Source organism: Cyclopterus lumpus, chromosome 20 (genome assembly GCF_009769545.1).
Source record: "Cyclopterus lumpus isolate fCycLum1 chromosome 20, fCycLum1.pri, whole genome shotgun sequence".
NCBI classification, from domain to species: domain Eukaryota; kingdom Metazoa; phylum Chordata; class Actinopteri; order Perciformes; family Cyclopteridae; genus Cyclopterus; species Cyclopterus lumpus.
The window spans coordinates 19,983,216-20,001,798 of record NC_046985.1 but is presented as its reverse complement, the minus strand read 5'-3'; the positions used below and the strand labels follow the sequence as shown (position 1 = coordinate 20,001,798).

The 18,583-nt window shown below is 41.5% G+C and overlaps 1 protein-coding gene across 1 annotated transcript in view; it reads left to right on the top strand.

The window, feature by feature from the left end:
• The window catches only part of si:dkey-225n22.4 (collagen alpha-1(XXI) chain), a 79,409-nt gene that overhangs the window by 41,897 nt on the left and 18,929 nt on the right, over window positions 1-18,583 (top strand). The window contains exons 19-21 of the mRNA XM_034559929.1: window positions 8,349-8,393; window positions 11,250-11,294; window positions 11,392-11,445. Of these exons, the coding sequence (XP_034415820.1) occupies window positions 8,349-8,393; window positions 11,250-11,294; window positions 11,392-11,445 (144 nt within the window). The remainder of the gene's footprint in view (window positions 1-8,348; window positions 8,394-11,249; window positions 11,295-11,391; window positions 11,446-18,583) is intronic.

The following is an 18,583-nucleotide window of genomic DNA, read 5'->3' as shown; positions in this document are numbered from 1 at the left end:
AAATCAGCTTTGTGTTAGGTGAAGGTCTCTTTTGCATCTGTGAGGTTTCCACATCACAGGGAGATACACGTACACTATATCACACATTCCTTCCCTATAATTACTAGTAGTATAACTGTCACCTGTAATAATACTTTTGAAAAGATGTTTTTTTTGTTCAAAAGGGATTTTTTTACAAATCAGAGGGAAGCTACTGGGTTTATTGTTAACCCCTGTGCTTGTAATTTGTAGTAAGTTCAGAGACCTAAATACAAGTTGCAGCTCCTCCAGCCTGCTGGCTGTTACGCCTCGCCAGTTGTTCAACACAGGTTTAGAGGTACAGAGCCCCCCTCACCCTCACTGTAGAAGTATTACTGATGTGGTAAACACATGCATAAACTGAATGCTCACTTGCAACAGATGAGACATTGTTTGAGTAAAACATATTTCTTTGGTCAGCACAGAGCTCATGCGTTTTAATATTAATTGGTATTTAGCTATTGCAAATTAAAGTACAGATTGACTAGAATAAAAACAGAGGAAAAGTGCACTGCTAACGGTACTTTGCAGGCAATATGGGCAAATGATCTGCTCAGCTGCAGCCCATTAAACAGAATGCAAACATACCTCCCCATTCCACTTGGGTCTGGTCCTTACTCTCCAATACATGTCAGTCCATGACAGAGGCTACAGGGCTGTTTGCCGGCTGCTGACGGGGACACACACCTCCATGCAGCTAAGACGAAAAGGTGCACATATATTTCCTCGAAGACCTTTTTTCATTTTCTATAATAATAAAGAAATAATGCTACATTTAAAAATCACGTTGACATTATTTTAGACTATACAAAACTAAATGTGACTTCCATTTGACTTAAAAGGGCTCTAACAAGTGCTCTTAAAGTGCTCTAACTGGTAGTCAGCTAACGTTGATATGATGAAGATAAGCAGGCCTTTACTTTAGGAGCCTGGATCATTTCTCTCTCTCTCTGTCTTTTTCTTTCCTTTTTGTCTGCACGATTTCTGCCAACAATGAAAAGTTGCCTATCGATCTTTTGTTTTTCTAACCCTCACTCGTGAACGAGCATCTGACGTACTTGAACTCTCTCACTTGAGGCAGCAACCGAGCAGAAGAGTTTAGTTTGATCCCGTTATTACATTACATTTAGCTGACACTTTTATAGTGTTATAAAATGATCTTGTCAAACGTGGACTTTTGTTATTGTATTGTTCTGCAAAGTGTCTTGATCTATTATTTACTTTTCTTTTAGCTCCTCAACCAGGATTCATTCAAGTGTAGTTGTCTTCAGTCTTTCACAGGATGTGGCAGCATAGTCTGCTCACAGGTTAGTCTGGTCTCTGTGCACTTGTCTATTTTCTCTTGTTCTAGTCATCCAGAAATGTATGTCATCTTTTCATTTATTGGGCAGTGGTGGACGTCTGGGCTGTGTAATTATGAGGTTTGTTGCTCTTATGGTTTCATGTGCGTAATGCGGCGAGACACTTCAAAAGAAAGCAGACTCAGTGGAGAGCTAATTCACTTGTTTCCTCCCTTCCAACATGCAGAGCTCTGCACTGAAAATATATGTTGGTGGGTCTTTGACGTCTGTGTCTGCAGCGAGCGAAACAAAAAGAAACTGCCGTGAACCTCATGCTGACGTACTTAAAGTCCTGCAGAGAACTGAACCAGGATCATGCAAAGCTATTTTAAGTGGGCCATGTAGGGAAAGCATGTCTTTCATAATGTTTAAACAAATCAACATCTGGGTCTCTTTTTGAAACCAGGACAGATGGCAGTCAAATGCACTTCCAGTAATGTTGTGGCCATGCACCTGTGACATTATCATAGATTATAGGTTGCCCTGTTGGAGCATGTCCAATCACATTCACTAACACAACGCTCTATCCATCATGACGCTCCCAGTCTGGAGAGTCTTCTGTCAGGTTCTGCTCAGGGAACCTCTTTCTGTTGTCCGCCTTTCATATTTGAATATACATACATCATCCATCCATCCATCCATTTTCAATACCGCTTATCCTCATTAGGGTCGCGGGGGCGCTGGAGCCTATCCCATCTTCATATATTTAATTCATGTTTCTTGACATTTTGAAGATCTGATGGTCATCATGTTTTCTGAGTCTAATAGCGTATTATTTGACATAACTTAACTTTGTATTTTACAAAGCCACACAATGAGGTACATTACACTCATCTTTGCTGCCCATCACTGTTTGCCTCTGAGTTTTAGATTTTCTTGATGATTATTTAAAAGATATCTTTGACATCTATCTTTGATTGTTCATGCACCTGAAACTGTGGAAATGGAGTATGGCATGGATCAAAAGCCCCAGACTGGAATTGAAGTGTGGATATTAGGGTTATATGGTATGTTTTATGAAGGATGATAATGAAGGATGATAATGTAATAATGTAATGTAATACACACTGTCATTTATTTGATCTCAATCCCACATACACCATCTTGCTGCCACAGACTCTGAAGCCCTAAATGAGTTGTAACCCAGCATTGAAAATAGTCCCCGGCAAATACACTTATTTCTCCTGTTTGAGTAACGTAACGATAAAGTAACGATGGTTTGCTAAAAACTACATCGTCCAGTTTTTTGGGGGGACATTCGTAATTTTTGTTTTGTTTTTGTAAAAGTATATATTTCCAACCCATTTATAAAATACTTATGCCTTCAGAAGGAACCAGTGGACTTGGGGGTTAAGCCACAGACAAAGTGGGCTAGTGTTGAGAGATCGTCAGTTCTGTTTTTTTCTCTGGGACTAGGACGTGTGATCATTACCTACCCTAAAGATGAGGGGTTGAAATTAAGCAATCAATAAATCAAATGCTCTGGCAAAGAAAAAGAAGAAATCTCCCTTGATTTTGCCACTTTTGGAGCTTGTGCTGCTCGTAAGAGTTGGATGAACGGTAAATGGACTGTACGTGTAGAGCGCTTCTCTAGTCTTCTGACCACTCAAAGCGCTTTAACACTACATGACGTCATTCACACACTGATGGGAGGAGCTAAGGTTCCACCTGCACATGAGGACTAATTAACATTCACACCCCGTAAGCACAGATACGGGAGACATTCAGGGTTAAGTGCCTTGCCCAAGGACACATCCACATGGGCTAGTGGAACCAGGAATCGAACCGCCGATCCTCTGATTGAAGGACGACCTGCTCATCACTGAGCCACTTTTGCTGGTTTCACCAATGCTGCCGACACCTGCTCTAATTGATGGCTGAAATATATTGTCAGCTAAAGATGTTTTTTATTATGATTTTTGATCCCATGAAAGCCAGAGAACATTTGAAGGGGTGTGTACGTTGGGACACTGGAACATCAAGTTTGATACATGTGACCTAACAAATGAATGGCTTGCAGTACCAGAATATATTTTACTGCCTGTTGCACATGTTTATTGCCAGTGGCAGTGTGTTGAGTACACACTGGAAAATGTTCACATACAGTTTGAGTGCCATTACATTCAAAGAGTATAGAGAAGCAGTGGTTTTGGGTCTCCAGGATGGTTAAAACTTTATTTGCATGTTCTGTTGTAGCTAGAAATGTGTTTGTTGATTGCTGTTCATTTTAGATTTAACAAGACTTCCCCACCACAGCATTCGCCTGGTGTTTGTGTGTCAGTATCTGCCACTGATAAACTCACGACACGCCATATCCAATAGTAACAATAGTAAGGACAACTTTATTAAGTTGTTTATGAAAAAGTTTTATATATATTGTTCTTGCATATGGCATTGACATTGAGCATTTGGAGGTCTTCCCACAGAACCCTCTTCTGTCAGACCATTACCTCATAACTTTTAAGTTTATACTCCCGGAGTGTACACCGTTAGTCAAAAGTTTCTACACCAGATGTCTAACTGACAGTGCTGTAGCTAAATTTAAAGAAGCGATTCCTTCTGCATTTGATTCAATACCACGTCTGAATGTGACGGAGGACTCTTGTGCTAACTTTAGTCCGTCCCAGATTGATCATCTTGTCGATAGTGCTACAGGCTCACTGAGAATGACATTAGACTCGATAGCCCCACTGAAGAAAAAGACAGTGAGGCAAAGGAGGTTTGCTCCCTGGTAGAACCCTCAGACCCGCGACCTAAAGCAAACTTCACAAAAGCTTTAAAGTATATGGCGTTCCACCAATCTGGAAGAATCACGCTTAGTTTGGCGAGATAGTCTTAAAACATATAAAAAGGCTCTCCGTAATGCCAGAGCAGCCTATTACTCATCAGTAATAGAGAAAAATAAGAACAACCCCAGGGTTTTATTTAGCACTGTAGCCAGGCTGACAGAGAGTCACAGCTCTGTGGAGCTGTGTATTCCTATAGACCTCAGTAGTAATGACTTCATGAACTTCTTCAATGAAAAGATTTGAACTATTAGAGAAAAGATTGATGATCTCTTGCCCTCAACTACTGCCGATCTGTCATCAAGTGGAGTGTCCTTGGAAACGGCTGTATGCCCTGGTGTATATTTGGATAGCTTTTCTCCCATTAACCTAGACCAATTGTCCTCAACGGTTTCTACTTCTAAACCGTCTACCTGTCTCTTAGACCCCATCCCAACGAGGCTGCTTAAAGACGTGTTGCCTTTAATTGGCACTTCTCTGCTGGATATTGTTAATGTGTCTTTGCTAACAGGCAATGTACCACATTCCTTCAAAGTAGCTGTAATTAAACCTCTCCTGAAGAAGACCACTCTTAATCCAGAGGTGTTGGCTAACTACAGACCGATCTCTAACCTTCCCTTCCTCTCTAAGATCCTTGAGAAAGTAGTCGCAAATCAGTTGTGCGACTTTCTACATCAGAATAGTTTATTTGAGGAGTTTCAGTCAGGATTTAGAAAACATCACAGTACAGAGACAGCACTGGTGAAAATTACAAATGACCTCCTAATTGCATCAGATAAAGGACTCATCTCTGTACTGGTCTTGTTAGACCTTAGTGCTGATAAAGGACTCATCTCTGTACTGGTCTTGTTAGACCTTAGTGCTGATAAAGGTCTCATCTCCGTACTGGTATTATTAGACCTTAGTGCTGATAAAGGACTCATCTCTGTACTGGTATTATTATACCTTAGTGCTGATAAAGGACTCATCTCTGTACTGGTCTTGCTAGACCTTATTGCTGATAAAGGACTCATCTATGTACTAGTCTTGTTAGACCTTAGTGCTGATAAAGGACTCATCTCTGTACTGGTCTTGCTAGACCTTAGTGCTGATAAAGGACTCATCTCTGTACTGGTCTTGTTAGACCTTAGTGCTGATAAAGGACTCATCTCTGTACTGGTATTATTATACCTTAGTGCTGATAAAGGACTCATCTCTGTACTGGTCTTGCTAGACCTTATTGCTGATAAAGGACTCATCTATGTACTAGTCTTGTTAGACCTTAGTGCTGATAAAGGACTCATCTCTGTACTGGTCTTGTTAGACCTTAGTGCTGATAAAGGACTCATCTCTGTACTGGTCTTGCTAGACCTTATTGCTGATAAAGGACTCATCTATGTACTAGTCTTGTTAGACCTTAGTGCTGATAAAGGACTCATCTCTGTACTAGTCTTGTTAGACCTTAGTGCTGATAAAGGACTCATCTCTGTACTGGTCTTGTTAGACCTTAGTGCTGATAAAGGACTCATCTCTGTACTGGTCTTGTTAGACCTTAGTGCTGCGTTCGACACCATTGATCATGACATCCTATTACAGAGACTAGATCAGTTGATTGTCATTTCAGGTACCGCACTAAGTTGGTTTAAATCCTATTTATCAGATCGATCTCAATTTGTATTTGTAAACGATGAAGCCTCAATGACCACCAACGTTAATCACGGAGTTCCACAAGGTTCTGTGCTCTGACCAATTTTATTTACCTTATATATGCTTCCTTTGGGCAACATTATCAGGAAACACTCCATAAACTTTCATTGTTATGCAGATGATATTCAATTATATCTATCGATCAAACCAGAGAAGACCAACCAGCTCGCTAAAATTCAAGAATATCTTAAAGACATAAAAACATGGATGACCTGCAACTTCCTGATGTTAAACTCAGACAAAACTGAAGTTATTTTACTGGGCCCTGAACACCTCAGAGATCAATTATCTGGTGATGTGGTTTCTGTAGATGACATTTCCCTGGCATCCAACACCACTGTAAAGAATCTAGGCGTTATCTTTGACCGAGACTTGTCCTTTAACTCCCACGTTAAGCAAATCTCAAGGACTGCATTTTTTCATCTACGTAACATTTTAAAAATCAGGCACATCTTGTCTCAAAAAGATGCAGAAAAGCTGGTTCACACGTTTGTTACTTCCAGACTAGATTACTGCAACTCCTTATTATTAATCACATTTACAATTCTTCTCCTCACCTACAAAGCCTTGATTGGTGATGCACCATCATATCTTAAGGATCTTGTAGTACCATATTGCCCCACTAGAGAGCTGCGCTCACTAAATGCGGGGCTACTTGTGGTTCCTAGAGTCCTAAAAAGTAGGATGGGAGCCAGAACCTTCAATTATTAAGCTCCTCTTTTATGGAACCAGCTTCCACTTTTAGACCTGGAGGCAGACACAGTCACCTCATTTAAGAATAGACTTAAGACTTTCCTCTTTAATAGTGCTTATAGTTAGGGCTGAATCAGGTTTGCCCTGGTCCAGCCCCTTGATATGCTGCTATAGGCTTATAGGCTGCTGGGGGATGTTTTAGGATACACTGAGCACCTATCTCCTCTTCTCTCTCTCCTTATGGATGAATGTACATCTCTCCATTGCACCTTATTAACTCTGCTTCCTCCCCGGAGTCGTTGTGACTTCACGTCTCATAGGGTCCATTGGACCTGGAGGTGTCTGATGCTGGTGAACCGGCCTCCCATTGGCCCTGCTGATGCCCCGCCCCCCCTCCTCTCTACCTCCTTCTGTTTCATGGATTGGAGTTCCATTCATACATTGTCATATTCATGTAATGTGTTTATGTAACTTTGTAATGCTGTTCATTCTGTACACATGACATCTATTCATCTGTCCATCCGGGGAGAGGGATCCTCCTCTGTTGCTCTCCTGAAGGTTTCTTCCCTTTTTTCCTTGTGAAAGGTTATTTTTGGGGAGTTTTTCCTGATCCGATGTGAGGTCAAAGGTCAGGGATGTCGTATGTGTACAGATTTTAAAGCCCTCTGAGGGGAGTTTGTAATTTGTGATATTGGGCTGTACAAAATAAACTGAATGTCACACGGCGGGAACTGTGGAGGAGGACTCGGACGCAGAGTGGAGGTTTAACTAACAGTATATTTATTCCTTAACAAAAAATCACAGGGAAAAAAAACCTGGAAAGACTAGCTCCTCCGAAGAGGGATGAACGGGAACAAAGTAATTATCTAACACTAGGTTCCTGGACTTGACTATGACTAGGCGTGTGCAGGACGAAGGATCAGACACACTGGACCAGGACAAGGGGGGACACAGACTATAAGGACACATTAGGGAAGTGGGGACACAGACTATAAGGACACATGAGGGAAGGGGGGACACAGACTATAAGGACACATGAGGGAAGGGGGGACACAGACTATAAGGACACATGAGGGAAGGGGGGACACAGACTATAAGGACACATGAGGGAAGTGGAGAAACAGGTGGACACAATCAGGAATCAGGGAAGACAATCAGACTGGTGACACAAGAGGAAGGGCAAGGAACCTGAAACGAAAGGAGAGTTAATTTCCAAAATAAAACAGGAAGTCACAAAACAAACATGGAGACAGGACAAAAACCCAACTTGACATACAGGTGTGACACTGAATTGAAATTGAAAAAAATATACAAATGTGAATATGCTGAAACATATACAGCATGAAAAGTGGGTAATAAGTTTACAAATATATATATATGGTATGAACATGTTACAGTAGGCAGTTCATAGTTCAAAGTACATTGCAGAGTGTATGTAGAAGTAATAATGCTCTGATATAGTGTGTTATACATCTGAATAATGAATACATGTGAGTGTGCACATAGCACAAGATAACACAACATTTAAAAGTGTATATGGTGGAAATATATGCACAGTAAAAGGCTGAACTGATCAATTAACTCACTCACAAGCTAGAATCAGTTATTAGTATTTGCTTTACAACGTGACAGTTTATGATGTTCTCTCGCGTGAGAGCGTCTTTTGCTCGCGGAGTGACGTAAAGCGCTCGTCAAAGTTTGATTTGTGGGCGCGTGGCTCTCATTTGTGCTCTTGAATTTTGACATTGATTTGCCTTCATACACGTGCTGCAAGACAATTGCTGTCCTGTTGAACCACTTACTGACATGTCTGTTGTGTCTTCAGGGAGAGAAGGGAGTCAGCGGTACTGCCGGAGCTCAAGGCGCCCCGGTGAGTTGATACTGGTTTTATGTATGACAGAAAATGATGTTAAAATGTATACATGTGATATCTGTCAACTGTTGAAGGCTCAATGAGATCAATGTATCAATACCGATTATTCAAGCATAAGTCACAAAGTGCTCAGTGTTATAGCTGCTGATAAATGCAGAAAAGGCTTATAAAACATAATTCCTGTTAACTCAGCATGCGTTATTGAACAAAAAATCCATAATGACCTTTCAGCAAACAGTAATTCATTTGATCGGAGAGAAAACTAGACCTCTGGACCTTTTCTCGGCTTTTAAAAATGTAGTAAGTGACAAGAGACCTTGGCCAACCATCAGGTGTTTTCAGAGAGAAGGCATTGTGATTGGCTCTCCAGGTGCAATGCAAATGGTTCTACAAATGGAAATCAAAGAATATCCTCCAAAAATAATTGAAAATAATGTTTGATCTTATTTTCCATAGAACAAACAAAGACGTATAAGAATATCCTTTGATATTGTTAAAAAAAACTCATAACTGTTGAAGACAAAGGTTGTTCAAAGGTTCATTTAGAAAGCAATGCCCATATGGACAGAGGTGGTTTTCATGTGGATGTAGCCTCAGTCTGCAGAGCCCTGACGCCGCCGCCTGCTGTGCAGAGCACTGTGTAAAATGTATAAAAGTATGAGTAAGAGGTATATATTAATTGAAATGCCAACATTTAAAATGATCAACATGTCTGAATTTACTCCATTGTTCACTCATTCACTCCCTACAAATTAGATGGAAATCTGAAAAGAGAGCAATTCATCAAGGAAGCTTCGTTTTTTACTCCTTGTTTTTAAGGGCACTATAAAGTCTTTAAACATTTTTAATTCAGCCACTAAAATAAAAAAGGCTGTACAGAAAAACCGTGCACCATATATTTAATAAGGAGTAGCTTAAGACACTGTCAGTGAAATCTTGAAACAAAATTCATTCATTCCGAGGACATCGGGATCTGCTCATAGACGCAAAGTAAATGTGCTGTATTATTGTCTCAAATTCACATTTTTGCGTAACTCCTGAGATGTGAATTTGGACCATTGGCCAAATTTCAAACTATCAGTACAGTACAGCTGACCTTTGACCTCACATCGGATCAGGAAAAAAATCCCAAATGATAGAAAAAACCCTTTCAGGGAAAAAAGGGAAGAAACCTTCAGGAGAGCAACAGAGGAGGATCCCTCTCCCCGGATGGACAGAAGAATAGATGTCATGTGTACAGAATGAACAGCATTACAAAGTTACAACACATTACATGAATATGACAGAAATTATGAATAATAATTAGTAGGCATGGACCATGATCCAGACTTCCACAATCCATGTAGCAGAAGGAGGAAGAGAGGAGGGGGGGCATCAGCAGGGCCACCAGGCATCAGACACACCTATTTTATAATCTGTCATCTGTTTTCCCTCTGGTATACAACTACAGTTATGTTAAGAAATATCAGATCAGGCCAATTGGCAGCAGCGTACAATCAAATAATAAATACTTCTGTGAAGGCTGCTCTCGTGTATCCTCACTCTGTCTCCTCAGAGATCCCTCCTCGCTCCTCAATGCTAGGAAATGACCCATAAGAGACTTGGGATGTACTAGAGAGAGACAGGGCACAGTACTGTTACTTTACATTACATGTCATTTAGCTGACGCTTTTATCCAAAATGACTTACAATCATGTTACATTCATACACTGTAGACACAGCTACAGGGAACGATTCAGGGTTAAGTGTCTTGCTCAAGGACACATCGACTAGGCTACAGTCGCCCCATTTATACACCAGTTTCTTATGGCATTAGTCCAGAACTGATACACAGCTGGTTTTCGGTTCAGTCCAGAATTCAAGTTTTCTTTGTTATTTTCTCCTCTCAGTTCAACTGTCGTCCCCTTTCCTGTTCTGACCTGTGCTCACCTCGGGGTGATGGTATAGCAATGTTTCAATAACTGGGCTCTGCTAAGGACATATCTTATGTTCTCATCCATTTCATAGACTAGCCAGTATGCTGATGAGAGATGGATGAGGAAGATAGGTGTTACGCTTCACTCTAATGTGTTATTTGTTATCGCTCTGACCGCCGCTCACGTTGTCACAGGTTGCATCTTATATTTCATGTATCACCTAGAGACTCTCTTTCCCTGGACACTCTCATCAGAGAAGTAGAAACTCCTCCAAAGAAAAACTTTAACAGGTAAAACTAAAGGAAGAGCACCAGAGGAGGGATCCCTGTCCAAGGATGGACGGAAGTGCAATTGATGTCATCTGTACAGAATGACCAAAATAATAATATTAAAATGGGACAATGGGATACAATATTTTACCCATTTGATAGACCCGGAGAGGAAGACAGAAATTACATAGTGAAGTCATCTTGAAAATAGATAGATTGAGAAGATAGAGAAAAAAGCCCTGATGTTACTGAAGTAAAGCCACCATGTCAGACAGCCACTGATATCCGTCAGCCTTATTTAAACCCAGAAGATTACACTTAGTTTACCTTATCACACATACACACAAAGCAAGCTTATCTGTGTGGAATCATTAGTGCAGGTTCATAGTCAGCTGTGCCAGCTATATCCAGCAGTCCATTTACTGCTCCAGTATCATAAATAGATTTATGCTTGAACACATATGGTCACAATTGAAATATATATATATATATATATATATATATATATATATATATATATATATATATATATATATAAAACATAATTTTTGTATTTAAATAATAAGTGTTCCAAATTATTAAGAATAAAGTTAAAATACATCAGCTGGGTTGAAAACACGAGGTGACATCATGTACTCTTTTCAAACCCATCACTGTGTCATCCACAGGGTGTCGAAGGACCTCCTGGTGAAGTGGGCCCAAAGGGACCTCAGGTAAAGTGTGACCTGAACATGATTTGGAAGAATCTTTGTTGTCTTCAAGCCATTTCCATCAGTTGTTTATTTCCCTTTATCGTGAATGCATTTTTAGGGTGAGGGAGGCTTGCCTGGCCTACGAGGACTACCTGGAATAAACGGGACACTGGTTGGTATAACAATGTTTCAGTTTTCTTCAACATGCTGAAATGATTCAGTGATTTTTTAAAATGTAAACCTTTATTTAACCAGGTGAGTAGACATGGCAGTAGACAGGCAGCAGCATAAGAAACACTTAGTTACAAACAGAAAACACAGAACAAGACAAGTTAAAATAACTCAAATTTAAGAGACAGTGATAACCGAGTTCATTTAAGAAACATTGACATTTTTGAGTACCTGCCTCCATTTCTTTCATTTTATATTTAAATATAGGTTCTTTGCAGATGGCGTCACACGTCGACACACTTTTCAGATGAAGGGCAGGGTGCTGGAGCTCAATACTACAGAAATAAGGCCTTTAGTTTGTGCTGTTTATGGATGTTCTAAAGCAGTGGTCGCCAACCCTGTTTCTCTCCAAAATAAAATGAAAATAAATTCAGAAATACATTGTTCCTCATTCTCGAACATTTTCTGAAATGAACAAGTGTCTTCTGAAATGTTTTCTTACGGACTTCAGAAGATCAACGTCAGAAAAGATCTTCTTCTGATTCACGAACACCTGAAAATGTGTTCTTACACAGCCGAAGTGTTCTCAGCTGCGCTCCCCGATGAGGGGAACGTAGTCCACCGTGGTGCTACAGGTGGGGCGCAGGGCGACATGCAGAAAGACCTTTATGGAGAACTTCACATATTACACAAGTTCAAAGCACACGGACATAAAACTAAGACATTAATATACATGTTGAAGTGCCTGTACCTTCGTGTACAGACTGGAGTCACATGACTTCTGTTGTGATTGTGATTGGACACAGAGCTGAACTGAACTGAACTTACATTAGTAACTGACTGAGCATGTTGTCAGTTTTGTGTTGTAACTTCAGTTGATAAATACAACATTAATATTGGTAGTTCGTGGTTGTCCGAACCGGTGCGCGCCGAGAGCCACTATGCGAGCATCGGAAAGGAAATGGTGAAAATCCAAACACGCTGACGACCTGCTCGCCTATCACTCTCTTCTCTCCTCCTTCTCTGCCTCTATCTCTGCAGCCAAAAGTCTGTTCTACCAATACAGAATCAAATCCTCTTTATCTAACTCTAAAAAGCTCTTCTCTATTTTTTCCAACCTCCTTGACCCCCCTGGTCCCCCCCCTCCCTCCACCCTTCTACCAAGCCACTTTGTTGACTACTTTACAAAAAAGATAGATGACACACGCTCCTCATTTACTAATCCATCTTCTATAACTACACCTCCAGTAACTTCATCTTCTTCCCCCTCGTTTTCCTCTTTTATCCAGACACCGGGTTACCGGGTAACCTGGAGAGGATCTGTGTCTGAGCCTTGTCCTCTGACTACTGGGGTCCCTCAGGGCTCAGTCCTTGGTCCTCTTCTCTCTGTACACCAACTCTCTCGGCTCTGTCATTCGCTCGCATGGCTTCACCTACCACAGCTATGCTGACGACACCCAACTGATCCTCTCGTTTCCCCAATCTGAAACACAGGTAGCAGCACGAATCTCTGCCTGTCTGACTCACATCTCTCAGTGGATGTCTGCACACCACCTGAAAATGAACCCGGACAAGACTGAACTTCTCCTCCTTCCAGGAAAAGGCTCTCCCACCCACGACCTGACTATTAACTTCAACAACTCAGTGTTGGCCCCGACTCCGACTCCCAGGAACCTCGGTGTGACGCTCGACAGTCAACTCTCTCTGACTGACAACATTACCGCAATAACACGCTCCTGTAGGTACATGCTGTACAACATCAGGAGAATACGACCTCTTCTCACTCAGAAGGCGGCACAGGTTCTGGTCCAGGTTCTGGTCCAGGCTCTGGTCCAGGTTCTGGTCCAGGCTCTGGTCCAGGCTCTGGTCATCTCTCGTCTAGACTATTGCAACTCCCTCCTTCAGGTCTACCTGCTAATACCATTCGACCACTACAGCTCATCCAGAATGCAGCTGCTCGACTGGTCTTCAACCTCCCGAAATTTACCCACAATCCTCAGCTCCTCCGCGACCTTCACTGGTTACCGGTGGCCGCCCGCATCCGCTTCAAAACATTGGTACTTGCGTACCGTGCTGCGAACAGATCGGGTCCAGTCTACATCCAGGACATGGTCAAACCTCACACCCAGGACATGGTCTAACCTCACACCCAGGACATGGTCTAACCTCACACCCCACCTCGTTCACTTCGCTCGGCTTCTGCCAATCTGCTTGTAGCTCCTTCACTGCGAGCTAAACACTCAACAAAGTCACGACTGTTTGCTGTGCTGGCTCCTCATTGGTGGAACGAGCTCCCCATTGACATCAGGACAGCAGAAAGTCTCTACATCTTCCGTCACAAATTAAAAACATATCTTTTTCGACTATACCTTGAATAGGGAAGGTAGCACTTTGGTAGCACTTTGGTAGCACTAAAATGTCTCTTACTGATAGCACTTTGTAGTTTAACGTTATTGAAGAAATTGTACTTGCTTGATTCTTGTTGTTCTGAGTTTGGACTCATGGTTTAATGCACTTATTGTAAGTCGCTTTGGATAAAAGCGTCAGCTAAATGACATGTAATGTAATGTAATGTAGTTCATCCTGCCTGCTCATTGCAAATGTGTTTTTTCTTCTTTATATTGTGTGCGGTTAACACATAATTTACTTTTTATGTTGCACTGAAATTAAATCATTGAGTTCGTTCACATCCATTTGAAAGCTGGACCAAAATGTTTGATTTCATTCAATTACAATTAGGTCAAATAAAAAGGCTCAAGTTGTCCAGTCTGGACAGTGTGTTTCTCACAACGCCTCAATAGGGAGATATTGCCTGTCACCAAGGCAGAGGTCAGAGGTCAGGGATCTTGGGCTTAAAAAGATTGGTGACCACTGTTCTAACTGATCTAATATAAAAAACAGGGGCTGCTTTCGAGTTCCGAAAATAGTTGTAAACAAAAGTGAGAAGTTAAAAAACTCACAGATATAGATCAAAAACCTTCGTCTAAAGTCTGGAGGAGCAGAGTCTGACAATGCCTTGTGTATGCAGTGACCACTTATTGAAAAGTAAGGCTGAAGTTAGTTTGCTACATCATGAACTAAAACTGACGAAAAACCCAGACAATAGTGGAAACATAGCAATATGACACATCTGCAATATTATCACCCTGTGGTGTTTGTTCTGTAACTGGTGTTCTGCAGTTTTAGCTAACTAGCTCGTTAGCTACCGGGTCTACCGGGTCTGTGTTTTTTGTTGGCGTATTTGTTATTGTTTTTATGTTGGAGAAAGCTAGTTAGCTAGCAAAAGGGGAATTAGTTTTTAGCTATGTTAGCGGGGGAACGCTAGTTAGCTATCTAACAGGAGATTTGAAGTGATGCTAGCTATCCGGGCAAAGACAAGACGGCTGTCGTTCAACGCTACTTTGGTTTCGAGGTCGTGGACCCAACCGCACACAAAATAGTTGTAAGCCTCAAGACTATTGTACACCTTCATTTGGCAAGTCGTGTAGTAGGAGGTCTGGAGGGCGAGGTTATTTGTAATGTCGTTTACCTCCAAAAAATTGCTCTTTGTAGGGATCACATACAATATGTGTTTCTGTTTTCTGCCAATCCTGGGAATACTTCCTCCATGTCCAATTTGCGCAGTATGTAGGTTCTTCACTTCCTTTCAACTTAATAGTCACGTGATTGCAAACAAGCTATTGATACCTTGTTTGTTTTTTAGCAAACCCAGTTTCTGCAGGAATCACATCCCGTTTTGCTGCACTAGAGAATTCTACTAGTTGGTCGGGCTGCACATTCCCAGCTTGCAAAATATTCCCACTTGGTTATTAACTTGGTTATTTGGTTACTTCCTCTTGTGTCAGTTTTGGTTAGTTCTGGACAGATTATGGACTGAGTTTTACAGGCATAGGCCTTTTCAAAGTAAACTTCCATGTTCACAAGAAATGTTCACTTTATGCTCACTGTATGCATACAGACTTGCATGCATACAGTCTATGCATACATACACTTTTAGATTAGGTTAGCTTAGTTTTTAGGTTTATGGAAATGACAAATCTATGGGAATATAAATCACCATTGACTTGTTACACAGAGGACATTCTGGGTAAAAGCCTTGTGTTTGTTTGACATGCACAGTCATGCACTTTATACTACGTCTATTGTTCTGGCTATCAAACAATGGGTTTACATTTTAGTTAACTTGAAAGCCTGGTGCTGGTCTCATACAGAAGGGGTAAGTGCTAAAGGATGCCTCGTTGCATTGGCATCAGATGCCAAGATACATTGACTAAGCAGCGGTATTTGGCTAGTTGGGATGGGAACCGGTTGTGTCGGGGAACCTGCATAGTCTCAGTATGATCCAAATGAAGTGATTTCATCTTCCAGTGGCTGAAACCCCTATTTTAATGTTTTTTGTAACTAACCGACATGCCAACTTCACAGCAACTGTCCAGGTTTGCAAAGATGTGAAAATCAGGCAGCGGTTGAACCCTTTCTCTTAAAAAATGTTCACACATTTACTTCTGTCACATTTTGTGTGCAACTCAATGAACACCCTTGAGTAAAGTGTTTACCATTGCCTCCATTTTCATAGTTCTTTGTTTAAGATTAAAAAGATTGGGGAGGCAGTGGGGTTCCAGACAATAGTAGAGTTAGCAATGACAAGGACTATTATTTGGTGTTCCAAATTGGGCGTGGACTGGAAAAGAAATCCTCAAAAAGTCTAAACAAAGGTTGAATAATTAAAGGCTATTGTCCCTATTGGCAGTTGTCAAATGTCACCCTGTTACATTAAACCAAGAAAAAGGCCCATGCAGTCAGCCCAGCTGGGCTTGCATTGGGGCATCATGATACTGATAAATAATATTAATTAATATATATATATATATATATATATATATATATATATATATATATATATATTTATTAATATTATTTATCAGTATCATGATGCCCCATATATATATATATATATATATATGGGGAGTTTGCATGTTCTCCCCGTGGCAGCGTGGGTTCTCTCCGGGCTCTCCGGCTTCCTCCCACAGTCCAAAGACATGCTGCAGGTTAATTGATCTCTAAATGTCCCATAGGTGTGAATGTGAGAGTGAATGGTTGTATGTCCCTACATGTGCCCTCGATGGACTGGCGGCCTGTCCAGGGTGTCCCCTGCCTTCGCCCTATGTCAGCTGGGATAGGCTCCAGCGCCCCCACGACCCTAATGAGGATAAGCGGTATTGAAAATGGATGGATGGATGGATGGATATATATTCCTGACCAATAGTCGGCCTTTCTTAAAGACCTGTAACTGTTAACCCACGGAATTAGTGATGTGCATGCAGGGTTGCTGTGGTTGAATAGCAATCTGCAACCGTTTTGGATGCACAAATATGTTTAATCCATCATTTACTGCCAGCTGCAGGGTGCAAAACATAGGTCCCCAGTCCACCCGTCCAGGAGAGTCACCAGCCAAAATGTATTATGCATTGTCGTAGACACATGCAGCCACTTTCCCAGGAAGGCTCAACTGCATCAGTTAATTTAGCTGCATGGTGGTCAGCCCGGCATAACATTAGCAAGTGAGAGAGTGTGTGACAATGAGTATAAAGTCAGCACTAGCGTGATAGCTGCAAACGTAGTGCCATGTGTGTACCGTTTGTTTGAATAAGACCAAAGCCAAGTTAACCAGCCACCTGGAACCATGATGATTGAGGTGAAGGGGGTTAGCCCTGCAGCTAGCATCAGGTCAGCTCATCTGCACTTAGCTAGGCTGACCTTTAAGGAGGACCAGTTATTTTCCTTCCTGCTTTTTAATTTGAATTTTAGCAGTAATCGTTCAAAATTCGTATTGTTGGTTAAGCGTTAAATGGATAATTATTAACATCCCTAAAACTGTTGCCAACTCAACATTGAATCCTTATGAAATCCACATATTTAAACATATTACTGTGGGCTACTGTAATATGTCACTGTGTCAGTGGTGAGCAGGGTCGTACCTTCAATCAGAGGGTCGGCAGTTCGATCCCAGGCTCCTCTAGCCCATGTCGATGTGTCCTTGAGCAAAATGTCTCCTGTAGCTGTTTCACGGTGTGTGAATGTGTGTGAATGTTAGTTAGTCCTTAGCTCCTGATGACATGAAGTGTTACAGAGCTTTGACTAGAAACGATCTATACAAGTACAAGTCCATTTACCATTACAAATATGTTGTTACCTATCCGTGAGTAAGAGGGTCCACCTGTCCACATTTGTCTTTGAGCACTGCAGTTGTATCTGCTAGAAACCAATTCACATTACCGACTCTGCAGACTCATAAGGAGGTCATTAATTCAGCCCAGGCACCATGTGAGTCCATTTGGTTTACTTAGTAATGCTATTAACATGGTGAGTGGCTGTTAATTTAGACCCAAAGTCAGATGGGTGTGTGGATTCACGGCTGTACACACAGTCAGGGCACCCCCCTCTGGTAAATACCATTACTCGGGGACAGATGCAATTACAGCAGAACATTGTGAATGCACAGACCTCCATGGTGACGGTTAGAAAGTATGTTTGTAGCTCTTCTGCCCTCTTGTGTTGAAAGTGAGACAGTACAGATGTCATACCTACAGTGGGTCTCTAACTTATCTGGCAAACAAATACAGACACATTTTTGCTCCCAAAAATGTAATACTTGTGACCAAGGTGATTTATCGCATTCAACACCTATATTGTGCAGTATATATTTAACTTGTCATATTGTTGTGTTTGGCTTGTTATTGAAAAGAGGCTCATGTTACCTGTTTTCACAGTCGATCAGATTACTGGACAGTAGATTTGTCTGCGTGTTTCCCTGACGAAGACAGAGTCGGTCTGGACGCAGCAACGCTGGCAAATGTGGATGTGCATGAGTTGGTTTGTGAGAGTGTGTGTGTGTGTGTGTGTGTGTGTGTGTGAGAGTGTGTGTGCGTGTGTGTGTTTGTGTGTGTGTGTGAGTGTGTGTGAGAGTGTGTGTTTGTGTGTGAGTGTGTGTGTGTGTGAGAGTGTGTGTGCGTGTGTGTGTTTGTGTGTGTGTGTGAGTGTGTGTGAGAGTGTGTGTTTGTGTGTGAGTGTGTGTGTGTGTGTGAGAGTGTGTGTGCGTGTGTGTGTTTGTGTGTGTGTGTGTGTGTGTGTGTGTGAGA